This window comes from Oncorhynchus clarkii, chromosome 5 (assembly GCF_045791955.1).
Source record: "Oncorhynchus clarkii lewisi isolate Uvic-CL-2024 chromosome 5, UVic_Ocla_1.0, whole genome shotgun sequence".
Lineage (NCBI taxonomy): Eukaryota > Metazoa > Chordata > Actinopteri > Salmoniformes > Salmonidae > Oncorhynchus > Oncorhynchus clarkii.
The window spans coordinates 26,085,344-26,108,061 of record NC_092151.1 but is presented as its reverse complement, the minus strand read 5'-3'; the positions used below and the strand labels follow the sequence as shown (position 1 = coordinate 26,108,061).

Here is a 22,718-nt window from a genome sequence, read left to right as displayed (position 1 = left end):
AACTGTTTTACAATAGTTTTTATTCAAAAAAAATATAATCAAAATATTCCACGGGGGTCACAATACACTATACACAATCTTAAAATGATAACTAAAACATTTTTAAACAGACATAATAAGTCTATAAATAAATAATTATGTGGCATGATACTGCAATTAACATTTCCCTCTGACCATCAAATGTTATTATTTTCTTTCTGGGCCTCTTATGTCACCTCTCAGTCCTCTACTTTGTCCTGAAATAAATCATCATAATTTGTGTTGTCAGGCTCCTCCTCAGGCTCCTAAGGACAGAAAAACAAGTAAAGTGAGTGAAAGGTTTTAAGTTGGGAACGCACTTAGTATACTTAGAAATGTAGTACATTACTTCCAAAAGCAGGATTATATTTAAGCACTAGGCATACGTTTCAGTCCACATAGTGGATTTTTATGTACTTACCTTTGGCTCCTTGAACTCCAAGTCTTCTCCGTATTGTATGGAAAAGTCAATGTGCTGAAGCACTATGTTGATGCCTTCCTCATCTGTGCGGTCAAATGGCAGGAATCTCACCATGCTGTAGTCATCAATCTGGAAAACAAACAAACACATATTTTTTAAATTAATTCCAAATTCAGAAATCATTCAAAATCATTAACACCATTGCTGCCTTTTCTCTGAGCGTGGCTGTGTGCACAGCAAGAACTTACCAAGCCACAGATGGCTTTGGTCAGCTTCTTGAACTTCTTGCTCCTAATGGTGACAGAGTTGTCCTCCATCATTGAGTACATGTCTGGGTCCAGGTATCTGCATGGAGAGAGTGAGATCTGTCAGTGTCAGCCAATACAGGTCCGCTAACCATGTGCATAGGATGCATTCAGAGCCAGACACAAAATCAGATAAACAAAGACCACCGTGACAGATAAACACATAAAAAGGAGGAATTCTTTCATTCTGGCACCTACTTTTCAATTTCCTTTTTGGCCTTGGGACTCAGCAGGTCCATTTTAGTCATTATGTTGACTGTTGGAATCTCCAAAGACACCATGGCACTCAAAGCAGCCATGATACCAGAGATGAACTGGGATGGGAGAAAATTGCAATTAACTTCAAATACTACTGTCAGAGCATATTATTGACAGAGTAAAAGGCAGCATGATCAGGAATAAAGTGGGTTAATAGTGGCCAGATTACCTTGAAGGTCTCCACCATGAACTGTGAGTCTACCAGGAAGACGCCACAAACACGGAATTCCCATTGCTGGAGCTGCTCTACGAGCTGCCTCATCACAGGGAGGTGTGTGTAGAGCTCTATTTGACCTGCAGACATCAACAACCCGTCATAATTTTAGTTAATACCACTCTCACTACAACATCAGCACAAACTTCTCAACAACTATGATCATCATGTTCAAAATCAGATCCATCAAAGTCATGTTCCTTGCCCCTCTCTATGAATAGCACTTTACCAGGACAGTCAAACAGTATGTAGTCATCCTCCACGTGGCCCAGGCTCTCCTCCAGCCAGTCAAAGTTGTTGGCAAAGTACTCCATGCAGAACACCAGCCCTCCATTTGGGCCGAACCTCAGTGACTCATCCTCCATCACATCATCCACCATAATCAGCTCCCGGATATCTGAGGGTAGAAAAACAACCAGTCAGTGCCACTCATTGTAATATAAACAGGACTATCACAGAACTCCCCAGAGATGTGTTTTACCTGCCATGACCGGGTAATCAAAGTGTTCAGCGGCTGGGTCTAGGTTGACTACCTGTACAGAGCGGTTTATGGCTTCTGCATGCTGGATCAGTGTAGAGCAGTAGGTACTCTACAGATAGGGGAGATTAATAAACCACAGCGGACTGAAATATCTGTGGCAAAAACATACGTGATGATATGATAACTTTTAATAGGATAAATCAAGCAACATCTACAGTACAAGCACATTAGAAAAGTGCTGGAACTGCATTTCTGACACTGACAAGTCATGGTCAATGGCAGTGCATGTAGCTCAGACCTTGGATGTTGCAACTAAACTAGCAAGCGCTAACTATAACTATTTTAATATGTGAATTGCCTTTAATTGTAAAGCATAGCCTAGCCCTGCTCGTTTAGCTACATTTTGGAATGACATGGAACAAACAGCAAACACTTAAAGTTAGCTAGCTACCCACTGAAGCTAACAGTAACGTTTCAGTGTTGTGGATAGCTAACGACTTTAGCTAAAAACAAACAAACAAGCTAGCTTAGTTAGTTAACTTACCTTTCCACTTCCCGCGGGGCCCATCACGAGTTGAGCATAACGAGGCATTTATACTATAATATTCCAAGGACTGAAACTACACAAAACAATTTTAGTCGCTTAATTATTAAAGAGTAATGTTGCTAAACCATGTCGGCGGCTACATTCACAGCTAACAGAAGACATTCGCTAACTACGGGTATTGTGTGAAGACCAAAAGTTGTCGTTCGAGTGAGCAGAATGAGCAGTAGATTTTCACGCATGCGTACAAATAATCTTACCTACACGCCAATGTCAAGAATCGACAGCAATTTAGATTTTGTCAGTCAATATTATTGCTACTTCTGGTTTTGAATAAAAAAAAAACAGGTGATATTTGCTGAAAATGCCAAGACTATGTCAGAGTGCATCGGATGAAGCACGATGATGGTATCTTACCAAAAATGTATGGCTGTCTCAGTGCAATAATGGTCTTGATGTCATTCTCCAATGTTATCTGCTTTGAACACTATATAGGACAAATTACATTGCACGTTTCTAATCATGTGTCTATGTCCCTTATTGAAATAGTACAATTAATTATTTTAAATGTTATATTTAAATGTTATAGATTACATTCGTTTATAGCGTTCAATTAAATTTAACATTGACATAAAGTAATAGAATAGGTCGATTCACTTCGTCAATAAATACATTCAATAGGTCAATTCAAGGACTTTAACCAGACAATGAAAATACCTATTTTCCATTGTAGAATTTCATAATTCAAAGAGAGGTAACTTTAGGAAAAACAACATGTTTTCAATATCATGATATGTGTAGATTGTAATCTGAGACGAGTTTTTCTAACGGGGACTGTGGCAGCGCATTAAATTTGCGGGAAAACTGAGATTACAAAATAACCAATAAGCATTAGAATTATGAACAGTTATTAGAACAGCAAGTACATTAGCGAGGAACATCTTCATCAAAATATTTCAAATATCAAAATGAAGAATGTTGCATATTGGCAGGCAGCAGTGTGTTCAGTGGTTTCCCTTGGAGTAACAGCCGCTCTTCTTGCTAGGGCCACTCCTCTTGGTCAACATCAAGCTCCAAGGCAACCAGACCCTTAGTCTCAGTAGGAAAGCAAAACCATATTGACATTAATGCATAATGTTGTAGTGTTTTCCTAAAGCCGTAGGAAGGCTGGGGGCTCATGCTGTCCATGTGGGGTCAGACAAATTAGGAACACTAGCTTGGAACTACTGAAAATAGATTTTAAAGAATTGATTCCCACTCCAAAAAGCAGCAAATTAATTCAGGCCCGATGCAATCACTGGGCCACGTCTGTGAAAGATTCAGCAGGCTACTGGCATGTCACACTTGGCTAAAAGACTACAGCATTTGGGGCTGACACCAGGACAGAAGCATTACATATCCACGATTGATGATGCTTACAGAGCATGCACATAAACTCATCCAGAAACATGACCTAAAATGTGCTTCACAGATGCATCAGGACAGGGAAAACTAGTGGTTACTCTATAACCATGGTGGACACATCCTACAAGGAGGTTGGGGGACAGTGAAGTACTACAATGATGATGATGTTTAAGATTGGTGGTCATACCTGTTTGAGGCATAAGAAAAGTGCTCATAGGATTCACATTTTTTTTTGTAGGTTCCATAAGGGAGAAGGACCGAGTCCTAGATGTGCATCCAGAGGTTGGATGAACACCCATGTTAAGTCATGAGACAAATTAACATAATTCCAAAATTCACAGCAAGACCACGCCTCGACCACATTGTGGACCAAAGGACATATGGGTAAACCATTCTACCAAATATCCCCAATCAACAAATGAAGTGTATGGCGTTTACTTTTTTAGAATCTGATGTCAAAAACTGTCCTTTTTTTTTGCCTGTGGTTAACCCTACAGGACATCACCAGGTTATTCTGTGTCGAAAGACAGGAAATCTAAAAAGCAGGACTAAAGTCCTCAGGGCAGTTTTTTACTCCATGCTTACATCTGTGCCTTTATCAGTGTTCATAAAAAGACAACCTGGAGTTAAATGGCTGATGACTGAGTGAATGCATGAGCTCACTGTCTATGGGGGAGCAAGACGACTTATTCTCAATCATATGACTGCATCGCTCATTTGTTTTCAGTGTTTTTACATGTGGTGTAATTTTCTTTAAGTGTTAAAGGGATACTTCGGAATGTTGGCAATGAGGCCTGTTATCTACTTCCCCAGAGTCAGATGATCTTGTGGATATCATTTGATGTCTCTGTGTCAAGTTTCGCGAGCCAATGCTAACTAGTATTAGCGCAATGACTGGAAGTCTATGGGTATCTGCTAGCATACTTCATTGCCAAAATCCTGAAGTATCCCTAAAAGTGTTTTCGTTGTCTTACAATTTAATATGAACAGGTGGCTGAGAATGAAATGGGATTCTTATTGTGGGTGAAATTAGTAAGAGAAGGCTCACTACAGGAAAATAAAAGGCCATTGAGCTACATGTACTTACAGCACATTTTACATGACAATACATAAAATTCAAAAAAAGTGGCACCAAATATTTATTTGAATGACATGCAAATGCGTGTGACAATTGCATTTTTTAAATGTATTTTTACAGACACCACATGGTGGGTGGAACACATTCCAATGCGGATGACATAAAATATTATACATTTCTTTATAGAGTTAAGTTAGCAAACAGTTATGGTAGAGCATTTTTTGTGGTTATGTAGTTGGAGCTGCAGGTAGAAAGGAATGAAACGATACACTGAACGACAACACCCCTTGCCTCACCCCTCCCTTTTCAGCCCTGGGATTAGGATTTCTTGTACTCAATCCTCTCCACTTTGACGTCATCTCCTATGAGCTGGTATACGTACGTCACCACTGTGGATGCTTGGATGTCCATCAATACAAAAGATGGGATGATGTTGCTGAGGAGAAGCCAAACAGGGGAGAGGAATGCTCATGTTTACACACCAGTGTAATGCTAGCAGTTAGCAACTTACCAAGTCACTTTAAAAACATCTGCTAAATGACCCAATAAATATGTCAATGGCTTAATTTGTAGAAATTCCTCCATTACCTTTCCAGTGCATTGTAGGCTCCAGTTGCTGAGCCAGGGTTGATGTAGAACTTGTTCTCGTTTTCGAAGGCCTCAAACTTGTGTGTGTGTCCAGAGATGAGGATGTCGACGTCGAGCTGCCTCTGCAGCAGGGCCAGGCTTGCCATGTCCCCCCAGGGGATCACCTGGTGCCCATGGATCAGGCCGATCTTAAACTGACCTACTGTCACCACCTTCTGCTCCGGGTAGTTCAGGTTCTATAGGGAAGAGAAGGCAGAAAACACCACAGCTCATCCACTTTCCTTACCTATTAAAAGATTATACATACATTTTGATATAATGGATCATGTAATAAAGCATAAGGGAAGCGGATATAAAAACCTCATCAAAGTCTCCCCTGACAATGTGTACGTCCCCAGCCAGTGTCTTCAGGTAGTCATAGCTCTCCTTGGTGCAGAGGTTTCCTGTACAGAGGATGTGCTGGATCTTGCCTGGCACCAACAGCTTCTTAAACTTGGCTGGTAGGGTGTTGCATCGGTGGGGGATGTGCAGGTCACCTAACACCAGGACCAACTGGCATCAAAACAGTGGATGGAGAGTTAAGATATGTTGACAGTTACAGGAGGGAGCTGTCATACTTACAAAATGTAGGCTGTCCATTAGGAGGATGACATCAAGTTTGGAGTCGATACCATTTAAACTCAGTCAACTCAGGAAATGAAATTCAACATGTGACTTGCAAATGTTCAACTAGTCTGTCGTATTGAATTTCAATTCATCTTAAAAATGCCACAACTTTGGTCCTTGAGTTGGAAGATAACTAAGTTCTCGAGTAGGGTATATCAATACTCCATTGTAATTAGAAGATTGTTGCCAATTTGATCAAGGACTAAAGCTTATTGTCCCATTCCGCAGAATACTCTATCCGCACAGATATATCAGTTTGTCTGAACAGCGACGAACAAATAATTAAGGCGTATTTATTTTTCCACATCACACATTAGAAAGGTCATACTACATCACCAACCATCCAGCAAAGGGTGTGTACCCAAAATAACAGTTTGTTTTTAGAGTTGCCTCTAAATGTATCAAACAGATTGCTCAATATCCTCACCTGAATGCATGGCAACATTCTTGGTGTGTATGTGTGTTAGTATGGAAAATGTCTTTATTACCAGGACATCATTATAAGGCTAACCCTTAGAGTTTAGCGAGGTATGGGGTGTTACGATGACAGGCATCCCTCCATTAGTCTGCAAAACAAGCCTCCAGAAGAGGTAGAACAGGCAGAGTACAGGTTCCAACACAGACAGCGTGCACTTACCCGGTGACCAGCCTGAATACAGAGCAGAAGAAGATTGGAGAAGGGGTAGGGTGGGTAACAGAGGTGGGAAGCAGGATGTATGTGGAGAGATTGACATGAAGCAAGATCAAAGATAGGAAAGGAAAAAATTAAACCAGGTGGGAAAATAGTGAAAACTTAAATTAAAAATTAAGGAAACATTCCAAACAAATAAGTGTTAGTAAGGTGACAATAGATGATAGCCTTAATTGTTAGTGGGTTGCAAGTAAGATCATAACTATAGCGTGAGTGATTATAGTAGTGCCCCTACCAAACACTAACGTTAGGTTTGTGCACTGACACAAAATGTCAAAAGGTCCATAAAGTTGAAATCAAACTAAAATGACTGAATTTAAATACGTAACTTGCTGCGATGAGTAGGCATGAGAAATGACATGGTGGTAGCAAAACAACCAGAGAAAATTAAGAAATCACCTGCTAGCTGAGACATGGAGAAGGAAATTAGCTAACGTTAGCTAGCCTACTCGAGCAAACTCAATCTCATCACACAGATTCACAGACAATGACCAATTTAAAGTAGAACCCAATGCAGATTGAAAGGGTGATTGATTTGAGCAGTACTGCGTTGTTATTCAGACCACTTTTGTGTCATGTGATCATCGTTCATCCATCTCGGGCTAGCTAGCAGACCAACATGCTTTATATGCTGGGATCTAGAGATAAGAGTTTACGGTCACAACGCAATTAGTCCATACATCCACATACAAGCAATGTTCACGAAAAATAAACAAGGTAAAAAAAAATCTAATATTTACTTTATTTTCACTTACCATCGTCTATTTTGCTGTGTTGGGCTTCAGGAAGCAGCCTACGCAAGAAAACGTAATGACGTTAACAGTAAGTCATGCAATCAGCCAATGAATGCCGAGCAATCTTACGGAGGCCAATGTAGAACATACTCGAATGTGAGCAAGGTGGATTCCTGCCATTTTTAAAAATTAATTGCTTTACTATCTATCTCAATGCCCCCATTCGAATGCATTATAGACATAATGCATAGAGTTGTAAATGTATCTTTCAAGTGCTACTCCCTCCCGGTCAAACCTTATTTAAATTCTGTTTAAAATTATCAGTCTCACAGAGATTGCAGACATTCATACCAATGAGTCAACAGCTACAAAACATTGTAAACCTTATCTGACAATAAGCCTAAATTATAAACACAGCTCACAGTTTTCTAGAAAGGTTTATTGGGGTACAACTAATTACAAACAGAAATATGTAATCGTGGATGTGGGGGAGACAGTGAGGTCCAGAGAGCTAGGTGTGCGAGTGTCCTGGGGTTGTTTGTCTCTACTCTAGAGAGAAGTTCAGGCCCAGCACCCCCACCCCCCCAGAGCCCTGCAGCAGCTGGGTGGCAGGGTCAAACTCCAGCGGCACAGTCTTGCTCTGCTTATGCTTCAGGTCCCGCTCCATCAGCTGTGTGCACAGACACAGAGCCACATTCCATCAACAACATGATCAAAGCCATGCATGTACACATGTATGCACACAATTTACAGTGACAGACACCAAAACACTGACAAAGTAACATGCTAACAAATGATAAGACATTACACATTACAATTGAGATTAATATCCTCACCAACAAAGTAAAACCACTTGGGAATGTGAATCACCATGAGGACCAAAAAGTGGACGAAAGAACATTCAGAGTTTGGTCATGTCACCTCACCTCATAGGTGGATAGCTCCAGCAGCTCACTGATGGCATCCTCCTGTTGTGACAGTGGCTTGTTGATCGCCATGGCAGCCGTGGCCACATCAGGGTGGTAATGCTTCTGCAGGGTCTACACTCATGAGAGCAGGAGGGGAAAGTGAAGAGCACAGTGAGTTTGGCTGTGTTCATCTCTATGTATCATGTTCTTGTTTCTCTGGATACCCCTACACACCTGAATCTCCCACAGGCTGCTCTCCAAGGCGTGGCACTGGGAGGGGTCCTCCTCCTCCATCAGGTAGGGGTCATCACAGGCTTCTGTCCAAACACACAGGAAATGACAAGCCATGTCAAACAACCTATCTATTGGAAAGCCTTTTTAAGACCTAGCCTATATGTCAAACCACCACATCAACATTATCATCATAATCAAATTAATGAATTCCCATCTCCAGACAGGTGAATGTATGGGGTGAAATGGGGATACTTACCATCTGCTCCACTAGGCCGGTGAATGAGGACTCGGCAGGCAGGGTGGCGGCGGATCAGGTTGCAGATGAAGGGCAGTACCATGAGCAGAACAGCAGGTGGCGCCGTGAGGGCCAGGCGGGACAGACGCTTGGCAAATGCGGCCACCAAGTAGACTGGCAAGTGACTGGAGAGAGAAAGAAAAGACACCATGGACAAATAGTTGATAACTGTTAACTGATTTACAGAAAGTGTGATGATAAAATGCCAGTCATCGATAGTTAATGGAGTGAACATGACAGAGAGGTCTTACGTGGAGGAGAGGAAGAGGTTAGCTAAGTGGAAGAAGCGTGCTCTGTACTTCACATGGAAAACAGAGGGCTCCAGCAGGCTGTACAACTTCTTGTAGAAATCGGGATAATCTCTGCAAACACACAGGCACACACTTAAACGGTTATTACTAGAATAGTCACTTGACTCATGTGTTGAGGGAAAGTAACTCCAACTTAAAAATATTCAATAGCTAGGACCAGGTTTTTTTTGTTCCTATGGTAGTGGGTAATGTCTACCTCTGTTTAAATAGTTTGCATCCAATGCAAAAACCTAAACCTTCAGAAGCTGAGGAAGACAATGTTTGCTGGTTCAGTACCTTCTGCACTAAGAGTGTGGAATACTCACAGGTTGTGCTGATGGATGAGCACAAACAGGCCATTGAGAGCCAGCAGACTGATTGCCCCTCCTGTACAGACAAAGAAAAAACAATATACAAGGAATTAACTTTCCCAGTCGTACAAAATAAAGCTACACAGAATACCACTGTGGGTGATGAGTATGGCTGTATTACAGACGTTCTAACACACGTATGGTTACAGTACACCACAAATAATATATTTCTCGTAGTACTCTTCTCTTTCAGTACAGTGTGGCATCTAGTCAGATTGTTCTATAGGTGACAAACTATGGAAACTCAACTCACCAACATCATAGGCTGCAGTCAGGAAGTCAATCATCACTGTGGGATTGCTTATGTGGGGCAGGATGGAGTCATGGAGGATCACCAGCACCTTCTTGTACATGCTGCTGGGCAACTACAGGGTATGAAAGACATGAGACTGAAAATCTGGGACTCTAGACTGGAACAAAAGACAAGTTCAAAGGTGGTCTATATGTTAAAGTGGATCTTATACCTTATACTTCAGAAACCCGAGCCACAACCGCTCAAAGGTACGCTTGTGTTCCTGATGGGAAGGAGAGATAATCATTACATTCAGTTATAGCAATACTTCTAATCATGAGACACAAAAAGCATGTTTTCTCCAGATGATAGGGGGCTTTGCTTACTTTTAGTTTGGCTGCTTTCCAGTCTTCATGTTTAGCTGTAAAATGAACCAAGGGGCAAACAATCACACCATAAGTTAAGCCTGAGTCTGCGCAACAGAAGGAAGTCTGGAAGCTTCTTCCCCAGAGCTAAAGAACCGAATCACGTTCTGTGTATGTGTTATTTTATGCACACCTTTTTCTCCGTAGCTGCTGCTCACCCTCCCTTCACATTTCTCACTTAAACCCCCCCCCCCCCAAAAAAAAACACTACAACTTTGACTGCCTGTCTGCCTCGCCAATATTTGCAATGATGATGAAAAAAATAACATGAAATCGCTATTTAGACTGCCTGTCTGTTGTGCTTACGTTTTCTAATAACCTACTGTTACAACAGACAAAGTTTGTTAAATCATCTTTTCTACAACATGTCGAAGGTTGCCGGCTACACCAGACAAAGACGTCCGATCATCGCTCCTGAGCAGCTAAAACACATCTGTGCGTAGAGAATCCCACGCATACACAGAAGCTTCAGGTGTTTAGCTGAAGAGGCATCCAGAGAATTTGGCAACTCAGCCACTCGGATAATTTAATGGCACCTTTGCACAACAATGGTGATGGTGCATAAAGATGGAGGAATTCAGAAATGACATCATTGTTTTTAACACTACCCACAGAGTTCTTAAACTACGGCGCACAACATGGTTCAATGTACCAGTAAACCAGCACAATTTACTTTTTTGTTTTTTCAAATTGCTACTGTCTTGTAGCTAGAATTCGGGCCATGTATACTGTGCTAATGCTGTAAAAAACAGCTGAGCAATGTACAATACGGCAAACTAAGCATTTGTGCTAAGTACACGGGGGCCTCCATCTTTATGCACCTTCCCCATTGAAAAATATGGACAATTTTAAGAACATGTTGCATACATGTTACTAAAAATGCATTGTTTTAATTTTAATATATAGAATAAGAGCAAAACAGCAGGCTGACCTTCCTGTTTGACCAGGTAGTTGGTGAGTTCTGACTCCTGGCTAGGCATGTTGATATTGGACAGCAGTGTGAACACGTTGTTCTGGTAAATGGGCATCACTGCCTGAAGAGACAAGACAAGACCATTCTAAACAAACAACATCAGTCAGATATGACAGCCCAACACTTGAGCTAAGGCGTGGAGCACAAGTCAACTGAGGTGATTAAAGACAAAATAGTAAAGAATGTTAAAAATACATAACTGCTATAGAACAAACACCTAAACAAGTTACAATACACCATCTCATTTAGAACCTCCAAACAGACAACAGTCCTGGCGGGGCTTACCCCTTTGGTTTTGTCCATCACCCTGCCCATGTTTTCACGGACAGAGCTCATGACGTAGTAACGCACATCCTCCATATCCAGGTACTCCTGAAATCTGGAGATAAGAAGCGCCATATCCTCCTCCTGAGAGAGCAGCCGCTCCACCACTGCCTGTTCACAGAGCAACGGATCGTTACAGACAAAATCTCAATGTAACAGGTATGGGTCAGTTGGTGGAGCATGGCGCTTGTAACGGCAAGGATTGTGGGATCGATTCCCACTGGTGCCACAAATACTAACAATGTCTGCACACATGACTAAGTTGCTTTGAATAAAAGCAGCTCATAAATGGCATAAATACAGGCGGTTCAGTTTCAAACTTGCATCTTTGGTGCGCAAATGCACCCTTATGACAGTTTAAATTGTGCAACATTTGCGCCAGGCAACTAACATGTAGTACAGTATTTAATTGAAACCGCTACCTGGATGAGTTCTCTTGGGAAGCTGTAGTGTTCACTCCAGTCCAAGTCTTGGAGGGGGAACTTTCCTTCCATGGAGGCAAACTGCATCAGTGCACACAGGGCACTCTCCTGCATCGGAATAAATAGCATCGTCAGCCCAAACACACAACATTTGACTAAATCCTTCATTTAAAATAAGTACATTTCACACACACACCACACGTCACACGTCACTAATGATTAGGACCAATGGTTTTTCTTTACAGTGTGACCAGACCCCAGATAAACACCAGGCCCTAATAAATCAGAACTTATGAAGCAGCTGACCTTTTATTCTAGTGCCTAAATCAGACTGAGATACCAATTACTGGTATACAGTCTGAAACAAAGCACTGCAAAAAGTTTAATTACAAGCCAGAATGTTAAATAAAATAACATTTTAACTTACTTAAACGGTTGTCTGTGCAGTTGGTCCTTTAGTGGGTCAACATTTTTGACAAAATATCCACAGGAAAGTATTACTTACCAGACTTTTTAGAGTGCCAGTACTGCTGTTGAAATGTATACCCCTAGCACATGTGCAAAACCATGTAAACACCTGCAAGACTTCAGTTAGTATGAATGCATTAAGTGCATGTACTTCCGTCTTGTGCACGTGCTTTAAGTCAAGAGCAAACAACTCTTGATTGCCACAGACTAAGACTTGCGTTTTGAAGTCGTTTTAATAATAGTTTCCTGTGGATATTTTGTGTCAAATTTCAACCCACTGAAGGACAAACCTGATGGCCAATCGGCAGAGTACGTTTAAATACAATTTTATACAACATTCGTGACCGACAAGGGACATTTAGTTTTTTTGGGACTAACTAGGGCCTAGAGTTTTCTTAGCCTGGTTGCCAGTGTTTCTGTTCTCTCGCAAACTCCTTATGAAATTGAGTGATAAGGAGTAGGCAAGAGTTCAAACTGATCTGGGACCAGGCCAGTCTTCCCTCCTGGCCCTAACAATTAACTTTTGGTGTTGACAAAAAAGTAACTCGCCTTAATCTGGTATGATTCATGGCTGATGTGCTCCAGCAGCAGCTCCAAACAACCGTTGTATCGGTGGCGCATGAACATGCAGTACTTCTCATCCGCACTGCGATCACCTGCGAGGACACAAAAAGTCAATCATAGCATAGCCTGAGGCCCAAGCAACATAGAGATAAAAAAAAACCTTTAGGTGTCTTGTTTTTTTTTTTTGTTGCAAAGTCTAACTCTATAGATGTAACTGAACAAAAGACTTTCCCAAACAGACTACATATGTTGTCCTTGTACTTGGTGAGGAAATGCCACAAAAATACAGAAGAAAAATATAAAACGCAACATGTAAAGTGCTGGTCCCATGTTTCATGAGCTTTCACTAGCTTTAAGCACCAGGTGTCAGAGCAGCTCACAACATCTGTACATAGCCCATCTATAAATTGTACGAACAACTAGCTCTTCCCCTACTGTATTTATTTATTTTGCTCCTTTGCACCCCAGTATTTCTACTGTGCACACTCATCTGTCAAATCTACCAGTGTATTAATTGCTATATTGTATTTACTTTGCCACCATGGCCTATTTATTGCCTTCACCTCCCTTATCTCACCTCATTTGCTCACATTGTATATAGACTTATTTTTCTACTGTATTATTGACTGTATGTTTGTTTTACTCCATGTGTAACTATGTGTTGCTATATGTGTCGAACTGCTTTGCTTTATCTTGGCCAGATCGCAGTTGTAAATGAGAACTTGTTCTCAACTGGCCTACCTGGTTAAATAAATGTGAAATAACATTTTTTTTAAATGAGCTGAAATAAAAGATTCCAGATATGATCCATACACACACAGAAAAAAATATTCTCCCAAATTGTGTGAACAAATTTGTTTACATCCCTGTTAGTCAGCATTTCTCCTGTATCAAGATAATCCATCCACCTGACAGGAGTGGCATATCAAGAAGCTGATTAAACAGCATGATCGTTATACAGGTGCATCTTGTGCTGGGGACAATAAAAGGACACTCTGAAATGTGCAGTTTTGTCACAATGCCACAGCGGTCTCAAGTTGAGGGAGCATGCAATTGGCATGTTGACTGCAGGAATGTCCACCAGAGCTGTAGCCAGAGAACTGAAGGGTCATTTCTCTACCATAAGCTGCCTCAAACGTTGTTTTAGAGAATTTGGCAGTACGTCCAACCGGCTTCACAACCACGTGTAACCACGCCAGCCCAGGACCTCCACATCCGGCTTCTTCACCTGCGGGATAGTCTGAGACCAGCTACCCAGACAGCTGATGAAACCGAGGAGTATTTTTGTCTGCAATAAAGCCTTTTTGTGAGGAAAAAGCCATTCTGATTGGCTTGGCCTGGCTCCCCAGTGGATGAGCCTGGCTCCCACCCATGTGAAATCCATAGATTAGACCATAATTAATTTATTTCAATTGACTCATTTCCTTATGTGAACTGTAACTCAGTAAAATTGTTGAAATTGTTTCTCGTTGCGTTTATATATTTTTAGTATACCTTTTTTTCTGGTTGCCAGATCTGGAGTTGCAGAGCAAAACTTATACTCACCACCAATCAACAACTCTTCTTTGGGCAGTTGCCCAACATACAGCTCTCCCCTCTCCAACAACGTGCTGAACAGTTTAGTACATCCATCAATCGCACAAACAACGTTCTTCTCTTTCTCTGACTGAGGATGAAAGTGGAGAGAATGTGCATTGGTATGTAATATATATCGTCAATCACCATGAGAACCATGGGGCCAAATATGGGGGGGCTAGCTAGCTTTCCAAAACCAAGAGGCAAAGCTAACATTGAACACGCACATTAGACCGTTTCTGTTAAGTTACATACCTGAAGATACTCAAGAACGTCGAACACATCGTTGGCATGTTTCTTGCTCTGAATAATCAGATCTACTTTACCGTTGATGTCTATTTTAGGTGTTTTCACATCATTTACGGTTAAGTTTTCCGAACTCACGTTGCACCTCTTCGAAGCCGCCATTTTTCCCCCAGATGAGGGTAGTGTCGACGTCCTTTACGTTCTAATTTCGCCCCCTTGCGGTCGGTGTGTATACTGTGCTGGGCCTGGCCAAATATCTAAAATAAATATTCTAGCTGTACTGTAACAAATGTACTTCCATAATTTACGTGACATTCCAAAACAAGTTGAAAGCTTTATAAAACACCAGCATTCCTATCATTGCATCCTGTCTTAGACCTACATGTCTTATCAATGTGTTTGTTTCATAAAACACATCCAACTAACAAATCCTTACAAATAAAATGTGTTACAAAGATTTTACTAGAAAGGATTCACAATGGGATTCACACAATGGTTTAAAAATAACAAAAATGTTTATTAAAATGTCTTCATTATTGAGTAAATCAGTGGCATTACTGACAATGCATTTCCATAGCAAAACAAAAGCTCATTCTTGAGATACAGCAAAGCAAAAGGTGTCTTTCCACTTGCCAGAGACTTCAAAGTGCAGAATCTGATCTATTACCCTCCTCATCATCCTGAAAATGGAAAATGGTTTTATGAGTTTCAAAAAAGGGAGGGTGATGGCACCTCCCAAAAACACAGCAGGTTTTATGAGGTCTGGGTGTTAAGTGCTTATAGTTGATGATGCATCTAATAATATTAAACATTTTGTAGGACAAAGAACCACTGATAATTGAACTGGCAAATATATAATTGTGTTGTATTCACCCACCTGCTCCCTGTCCTTATCCTGCGCTCCTGTTGCAGTTGCCTCAAAGTCATGTATGGGCAGTGTGGCCATCCAGCTAGCCATGGACCCTTCCTTGCACTCTGTCTCCACAATGCTGGGGTAGATGTGCTCCTCCTTGAAAGCCAAGATGGCCTGCTCCTCTTCAGTCCACTCCAGGCACTCATGGAGGCCGTCCCCACCAAACCGCTTGTTGTACCTGTCAAAGTGCACCTTCTCCAGCACCAGGCCCAGCCCAGGGGCTTTTGGCACGTCCACTTTCTCCTCACCCCAGCTTCGCTTTAACACTTCGTCCCCCGAATAGCCCTTCACCACAGCTATCACCAGGCCGATCATCTTCCGGATCTGATGCATCATGAAGCTCTGGCCACGCACAGTAATCTCTGCGAACTCGGCGCCGCCACGCACAAAGGGCTCGCCACAGGACATCTCTGTGATGTAGCGGCGGGCGCTGGGGTCCCGCGCGGCCTTCTGGGAGGTGAAGTTGTGAAAGTTATGGGTGCCCTTGTAGCTGCCAAACAGCTGGTTTACTCTCTGCAGTGTCTCTGGCTCAAGGCGGAATGCAGCGGAATTGTTGGTGTAATAGTCCTTTGGGGAGAAGGCCACAGTGGGGAGCATGTAGGAGTATGTGCGGGCATCACAGCTGTTTTTAGAATTGAAGCCCCCAGTCACTCGTTTCAGACCTATAGGGACAAAAGATCACAAACAATGCAGAACAACATTGGTAACTAAACCGTTCTGGTCTTTAAAGTTATTTTTGATATCAATTGTTTTTATTATATGTTCAAGCCAATAGGCAGAATAAACAGCATTGGACAAACAACATTGCATTGTCAGTGCATGTCCAACACATTTTCACATAACACCTTGAATCAATTACTTCCCAAAAGGGACCACCAAGACCTCCTAGTCTTTATACAAGAACCATAGGCTGCTTTGTGACGGTTTTAGGCTTGTCTCCAACACATTTGACAGGAAGCAGTGCGATCTCACCCAGCACTCTGATCTGTGGTGGAAGATTGGAGTTGATCTTTTCCATTACGTCTTCAATCATCCACAGTTTTAGAGAGACCACTTGACCTGCTGCAGAAACACCCTGACAGAAAACAAATTAAGCTGATCACAAAGCAAGGTAATAACAATGAATTTGTGTTTGAGGCCACACAAAGTGTACATCTTTTCCTGTGCATTTAATTTCTTCAGGTATAAAACAAATGTAAGGATCCTTGCTCAAGGGATGCATTTGGGCAGACAGCTACTAAGCCTTTTCCATGCTTGCCTCCCATACCTTGTCTGTTCTCGCACATCTTTGGAACGACATTTTTTTCATGTCATCTCCATGGTTGTCTGGGATGCACCCAGACTTAATCAGTGCTGTGACCAGCTCATCCTCAATGGTTTTGAACTGGGAGGATCCAGCATTTCTCTGAAACACAAAACACAGCAGATTAAGTAAATCTAAACGCAACATGCAACAATTTCAACAATTTTACTGAGTTACAGTTCATATAAGGAAATCAGTCAATTGAAATGAGGGCCTAATCTATAGATTTCACATGATTCGGCAGGGGCGCAGCCAAGGGTGGGCATAGATCCCCCCACTGGTGAGCCAGGCCCAGCCAATCAGAATGTTTTTCCCCACAGAAGGGCTTTATTACAGACAGAAATACTCCTGTTTCATCAGCTGTCTGGATGGCAGACATTCCTGCAGTCAGCATGCTAATTGCACGATCCCTCAAAACCTGAGACATCTGTGGCATTGTATTGTGCGACAAAAATGCACAGTTTAGAGTGGCCTTTTATTGTCGCTAGCACAAGGTGAACCTGTGTAATGATCAAATGTTTCATAAGCATCTTGATATGTCACACCTGTCAGGTGGATGGATTATCTTGGCAAAAGAGAAATGCTCACTAATATGGTTGTAAACAAATGTCCGTATGGAAAATTTCTGGGATCTTTTATTTCAGCTCATGAAACATGGGACCAACATGTTGAGTTTATATTTTTGTTCAGTATATAGAAAGCTGCACCTAAATGGAGGACTAGCTATTTTTATTAAATCATCCCTTTATGAAAATATTAAGATTAATACCAACCTGCATACCGTAGTAACCTTTGCCTGAATATGCCAAAAGCAGGACCACTTTTCTTTTGGGGTGTTTCCTCTCATTGCCAGTTGGTTCTACAGACTTCAGCTTCTTTCTGATGTGTCCATTCTCACCCGACTCTCCATTTCCTTCCTCCACTCGTTTCAGTGGCTTGATCAGCATATTTCCTGACCCTTCTTCACTCATCATCCACCGGATGGATCCCTGCACACTTGTAAAGCCAACCTGGTGAAAACACAGATAGCTAGTTAAAGGGATAGTATTGTGAGTGAGCTAGAGTTTCCACCCTGTTCCTTTCACCTAATAAATCACTTCATATCTAAAAAATCCTATCTGAGAAGGGGAGTGAAGGAGACCAGAACGGAGGAAACAACCTTCTAAAATGAAATCCAGCCGTGGGCTTAAGGCTGAAATCGATACCTAGACCCTTATCCCTGGGTACTCTAGAATCACTACAGACAACATATCCAATCATTTCAGATCTACATGACTTCCTGCCTGGAGGAGGAGCTAATGGTCATCATTACATGAACGTTTTACGAACATTAGAACACCACAACAATATGGATTCTCTTAATTTGACTTTCTTCCAAAATAGTCAGATCATTTCGTTCAATTAGGTTTACAGTTGCTTCTGATACGCAACACTGGTGGACAAATATTCATCATTTCTCAAGTGTTAATTTAATGACATATGATAATGTTTTAAGTTCTGAAGATCTAAATAGGAGCCAGCTAGCTATCGTTACCGATTCAGCTAGGCAAACTAGCTTCCTCACACAACAAATACAAATTGCCTATGGTTTGCTACCTAGCCAGCTAACTAGCTACCATGACCAGCAATAAATAGGAAAAATCCTTTGCAGGAGACTCACGTGTGATCCACAAAAAATCGTTAAATACACGTCTTGCTTATAGCACAACTTTGGCAGTTAATCCATTAACGACAGCTGTACAATCTGAAACAAAAATGCAAGAAACCCTTTACAAGCTAGATAGCTATCACTGCAGGCAGCAACAGCGACACACATGGGCAAAATCAACTTTGACCTTCTCCTTCTTCTTCTATGATATAATGGCGGTTCCGCAAACAAACGTTAAAGGTGCATGCCGCCACTTACTGTGCTGGAGTGTGTGGTCAATCACGGTTTACAACATAAGCTCCACATTTCTAAATCCTTCTACCGGACTCATTACTTCTGAGAAAAAAAGAGCCCTACTAACTTCTAAAATCCCTTTCCAAACTCAATAACCATAGCCTTTCACCTCTCTTCAACATACAACAATATAACATGTTCCACCATTTCATCTACTATACACTCCAGACACAAACCATTCACATGCTTGCCAACCAGATGTGATGATGATTTCAAGCCACATTACAACCTGTGTTGTGATAATTGCGTTGTTTTCTCTATAACCTGTTAATTCCTATGCTTTGCAACTATGATATATAGGCCTAAAGGCCAAGATAATAAGAAGACACAGTGGCAGAATAAATTCAACCACGCCTATGTTTTATCACAAAACCAGATAGTAACCTCTGTCCAGTGAAGTACACAAAGAATATTGCATGTACAGTAACAGACCGTTACATCACCTACAGCATGGCCAAGCAAGTTAATGTATCCGAAATGTGCAGACCACTAAACAACTATTAATTTAGAACAACAGACAGTTACCGCAAGTCGCAAAGAAAACAGAAGCTGCCTCCACTATTCTAGGACCATTTCAACTTCAACATTTCAACATCCACAAATCACCTCTGCTTAGTCTAATACAGTCACAACTAAAAGATACCAAAAACAATTTAGTCCAATCAACATAAGCTAAATATGATGTGGCTGTCCATGGTTCTGATTTCTGTTTGAGTGCGCATGTGTGTGTGCGTGCACATGCGTTTGTGCAAGTAGAAAAACATGTTGACTCACCCTACTTGTAGAGAAACACCAATGCCATCGTCCTCTCTTTCAAGTTGACGAAACGGTTTTCACTCTGTCATACAGTAAAGTATTTATTTTTTATTGTCCTAGGCTACCTGGCTAAAATTCTTGCTCTCTAGCCTAACTTCCATTCTTGGGCAACGTTAGCTAGTTAACATTAGCCTTCTACATCTAGCTACAAAGGGAACTTCCATCCTCTCAGGCCAGGGGCACAACAATGTATGACATAATGGTTGGATCAGAATTGGCATTATAATCGTTGGCTAGTACAGAGGATAAAGTAAAAGCACAAGTCCAAATCCCTTTCTCCAGCCATGGCTAATTTAGGAAAGGGACCATTATAGCTAGCTGGCAAGCTAACCACCGGAGGACAACAACACAACAAGTTTTTCTGTCAATGACGAATGATCTCAATGGGATTTGATAGGACTGACACCAAATCCAAGTTGGCTTCCCTTGACACTTTTTTTTGGTGCACCAGGAGCATTCACAGTTGAGATCGCTTAGTTTAGCTCAACGCTGATTGGCTATTTATTTATAGTTTTTTTGTCAAGGGAGGCCAGATGCTCGCTGGCTTTCCTTCCCTTCAATGCTGTGGGCTACAATGTCATACTTGTTTGTTCCCAGACAACATCAGATAGATGGCCTACACATAGAGAGAGAGAGGGGTGCTGTTTCGCTCACTCGGATGCTTTCTCCTGTGAGATACAGTATTCATGGATACCAAGGATACATTTCCATGGCACCCATGAATACACGCCACTGCCACCAACCTTTCTTTGGAGGGCATATACAGGTCATTCGGAAAGTATACAGACCCCTTGACTTTTTCCACATATTGTTATACCCTTATTCTAAAATGTATTAAATTGTTATTTTTTTCCCACATAAATTTACACACAATACCCATAATGACAAAGCAAAAACAGGTTTTTAGAAATGTTTGCAAATATATTTAAAAAATACTGAAATATCACATTTACATAAGTACTGAGACCCTTTACTCAGTACTTTGTTGAAGCACCTTTGGCAGTGATTACACCCTAGAGTCTTCTTGGGTATGATGCTACAAGCTTGGCACAGATGTATTTGGGAAGTTTCTTCTCTGCAGATCCTCTCAAGCTCTGTCCCTATTTTCATGCACTATCTGTGCCAACTAGAGTGCAGTAGATCATCACAAATATACTGTATGCCCATGAAAAGCAAGGGTCAGAGTTGGGGGCTCAATTCCATCAAATTTGCAGCCGCACATGTACATTTCTACCCTCGGTCAAATACAATCACAAAGGTTTTTGATTAATGTTATAATGCGAAGTATACTCACCTCACAGCTCTCACCAGATCTCACAATAAGACACATCTGTAATTTGTAAGCAAAGACACTGAATAATAGCAAATAACCTTTTTGATTAAATCCTGTCATGACAGTGTGTTATAATAACAAATGTTATTCTTTTACCATTTCCCCCAATTCCCCCCCAACCATCTCCTATGTCTAATCACCTGTAAATGTCGGTGTTCCTCAAGGTTCTGTTTTAGGACCACTATTGTTTTCACTATATATTTTACCTCTTGGGGATGTCATTCGAAAACATAATGTTAACTTTCACTGCTATGCGGATGACACACAGCTGTACATTTCAATGAAACATGGTGAAGCCCCAAAATTGCCCTTGCTAGAAGCATGTGTTTCAGACATAAGGAAGTGGATGGCTGCAAACTTTCTACTTTTAAATTCGGACAAAACAGAGATGCTTGTTCTAGGTCCCAAGAAACAAAGAGATCTTCTGTTGAATCTGACAATGAATCTTAATGGTTGTACAGTTGTCTCAAATAAAACTGTGAAGGACCTCGGCGTTACTCTGGACCCTGATCTCTCTTTTGAAGAACATATCAAGACCATTTCAAGGACAGCTTTTTTCCATCTACGTAACATTGCAAAAATCAGAAACTTTCTGTCCAAAAATGATGCAGAAAAATTAATCCATGCTTTTGTCACTTCTATGTTAGACTACTGCAATGCTCTACTTTCCGGCTACCCGGATAAAGCACTAAATAAACTTCAGTTAGTGCTAAATACGGCTGCTAGAATCCTGACTAGAACCAAAAAAAATTATCATATTACTCCAGTGATAGCCTCCCTACACTGGCTTCCTGTCAAAGCAAGGGCTGATTTCAAGGTTTTACTGCTAACCTACAAAGCATTACATGGGCTTGCTCCTACCTATCTCTCTGATTTGGTCCTGCCGTACATACTTACACGTACGCTACGGTCACAAGACGCAGGCCTCCTAATTGTCCCTAGAATTTCTAAGCAAACAGCTGGAGGCAGGGCTTTCTCCTATAGAGCTCCATTTTTTATGGAATGGTCTGCCTACCCATGTCAGAGACACAAACTCGGTCTCAACCTTTAAGTCTTTACTGAAGACTTATCTCTTCAGTGGGTCATATGATTGAGTGTAGTCTGGCCCAGGAGTGGGAAGGTGAACGGAAAGGCTCTGGAGCAACGAACCGCCCTTGCTGTCTCTGCCTGGCCGGTTCCCCTCTTTCCACTGGGATTCTCTGCCTCTAACCCTATTACAGGGGCTGAGTCACTGGCTTACTGGGGCTCTCTCATGCCGTCCCTGGAAGGGGTGCGTCACCTGAGTGGGTTGATTCACTGATGTGGTCATCCTGTCTGGGTTCGACAACCCCCCCTTGGGTTGTGCCATGGCGGAGATCTTTGTGGGCTATTCTCAGCCTTGTCTCAGGATGGTAAGTTGGTGGTTGAAGATATCCCTCTAGTGGTGTGGGGGCTGTGCTTTGGCAAAGTGGGTGGGGTTATATCCTTCCTGTTTGGCCCTGTCCGGGGGTGTCCTCGGATGGGGCCACAGTGTCTCCTGACCCCTCCTGTCTCAGCCTCCAGTATTTATGCTGCAGTAGTTTATGTGTCGGGGGGCTAGGGTCAGTTTGTTATATCTGGAGTACTTCTCCTGTCCTATTCGGTGTCCTGTGTGAATTTAAGTGTGCTTTCTCTAATTCTCTCTTTCTTTCTCTCTCTCGGAG

The 22,718-nt window shown here is 41.7% G+C and overlaps 4 protein-coding genes across 4 annotated transcripts; all 4 read right to left on the bottom strand.

Annotated features, from left to right (window-relative positions):
• Positions 1 to 3: 3 nt before the first annotated feature.
• Positions 4 to 2,450, bottom strand: LOC139408578 (GPN-loop GTPase 3-like). The gene is made up of 8 exons (XM_071152635.1): positions 2,242 to 2,450; positions 1,698 to 1,806; positions 1,446 to 1,613; positions 1,172 to 1,296; positions 943 to 1,058; positions 688 to 784; positions 440 to 568; positions 4 to 284 (listed from the first exon to the last, which is right to left on the bottom strand). The coding sequence occupies exons 1-8, from the start codon at positions 2,287 to 2,289 to the stop codon at positions 219 to 221; spliced, it is 858 nt and encodes a 285-aa protein (XP_071008736.1). The 5' UTR covers positions 2,290 to 2,450; the 3' UTR covers positions 4 to 218.
• Positions 2,451 to 4,765: 2,315 nt separating this feature from the next.
• LOC139408577 (vacuolar protein sorting-associated protein 29) lies at positions 4,766 to 7,489 on the bottom strand. The gene is made up of 4 exons (XM_071152634.1): positions 7,424 to 7,489; positions 5,672 to 5,863; positions 5,312 to 5,547; positions 4,766 to 5,159 (listed from the first exon to the last, which is right to left on the bottom strand). The coding sequence occupies exons 1-4, from the start codon at positions 7,424 to 7,426 to the stop codon at positions 5,042 to 5,044; spliced, it is 549 nt and encodes a 182-aa protein (XP_071008735.1). The 5' UTR covers positions 7,427 to 7,489; the 3' UTR covers positions 4,766 to 5,041.
• A 337-nt stretch (positions 7,490 to 7,826) lies between these two features.
• On the bottom strand, positions 7,827 to 14,911 carry LOC139408576 (nucleolar complex associated 4 homolog). The gene is made up of 15 exons (XM_071152632.1): positions 14,739 to 14,911; positions 14,454 to 14,574; positions 12,894 to 13,000; positions 11,877 to 11,984; positions 11,416 to 11,565; positions 11,089 to 11,191; positions 10,119 to 10,153; positions 9,965 to 10,015; positions 9,754 to 9,865; positions 9,456 to 9,516; positions 9,091 to 9,201; positions 8,801 to 8,964; positions 8,545 to 8,627; positions 8,329 to 8,442; positions 7,827 to 8,072 (listed from the first exon to the last, which is right to left on the bottom strand). The coding sequence occupies exons 1-15, from the start codon at positions 14,889 to 14,891 to the stop codon at positions 7,947 to 7,949; spliced, it is 1,599 nt and encodes a 532-aa protein (XP_071008733.1). The 5' UTR covers positions 14,892 to 14,911; the 3' UTR covers positions 7,827 to 7,946.
• A 311-nt stretch (positions 14,912 to 15,222) lies between these two features.
• On the bottom strand, positions 15,223 to 18,777 carry LOC139408575 (pseudouridylate synthase 1 homolog). The gene is made up of 6 exons (XM_071152631.1): positions 18,606 to 18,777; positions 17,719 to 17,955; positions 16,910 to 17,047; positions 16,615 to 16,717; positions 15,607 to 16,304; positions 15,223 to 15,409 (listed from the first exon to the last, which is right to left on the bottom strand). Exons 2-6 carry the CDS (start codon positions 17,917 to 17,919, stop codon positions 15,371 to 15,373), a joined length of 1,179 nt encoding a protein of 392 aa, XP_071008732.1. The 5' UTR covers positions 17,920 to 17,955; positions 18,606 to 18,777; the 3' UTR covers positions 15,223 to 15,370.
• Positions 18,778 to 22,718: the final 3,941 nt, after the last annotated feature.

Bases quoted from the DNA above. Each gene is read 5' to 3' on its own strand.
- LOC139408578 (XM_071152635.1), bottom strand. From the start codon at position 2,289: ATGCCTCGTTATGCTCAACTCGTGATGGGCCCCGCGGGAAGTGGAAAG. The intron at 1,807-2,241 runs GTAAGTTAACTA...CCCTATCTGTAG, and splicing joins GCCCCGCGGGAAGTGGAAAG to AGTACCTACTGCTCTACACT. The intron at 1,059-1,171 runs GTAATCTGGCCA...CTCCCATCCCAG, and splicing joins TCATGGTGGAGACCTTCAAG to TTCATCTCTGGTATCATGGC.
- LOC139408575 (XM_071152631.1), bottom strand. From the start codon at position 17,919: ATGATGAGTGAAGAAGGGTCAGGAAATATGCTGATCAAGCCACTGAAA. The intron at 16,718-16,909 runs GTATGGGAGGCA...GTTTTCTGTCAG, and splicing joins GATGTGCGAGAACAGACAAG to GGTGTTTCTGCAGCAGGTCA. The intron at 15,410-15,606 runs GTGGGTGAATAC...TTCCATTTTCAG, and splicing joins AGGATAAGGACAGGGAGCAG to GATGATGAGGAGGGTAATAG.
- LOC139408577 (XM_071152634.1), bottom strand. The intron at 5,548-5,671 runs GTTTTTATATCC...TCTTCCCTATAG, and splicing joins TCAGGGGAGACTTTGATGAG to AACCTGAACTACCCGGAGCA. The intron at 5,160-5,311 runs GTAATGGAGGAA...GCTTCTCCTCAG, and splicing joins GCCTACAATGCACTGGAAAG to CAACATCATCCCATCTTTTG.
- LOC139408576 (XM_071152632.1), bottom strand. From the start codon at position 14,891: ATGGCGGCTTCGAAGAGGTGCAACGTGAGTTCGGAAAACTTAACCGTA. The intron at 8,965-9,090 runs GTAAGACCTCTC...TTCTCTCTCCAG, and splicing joins AACCTCTTCCTCTCCTCCAC to TCACTTGCCAGTCTACTTGG. The intron at 8,443-8,544 runs GTGTGTAGGGGT...TCATGAGTGTAG, and splicing joins GCAGCCTGTGGGAGATTCAG to ACCCTGCAGAAGCATTACCA.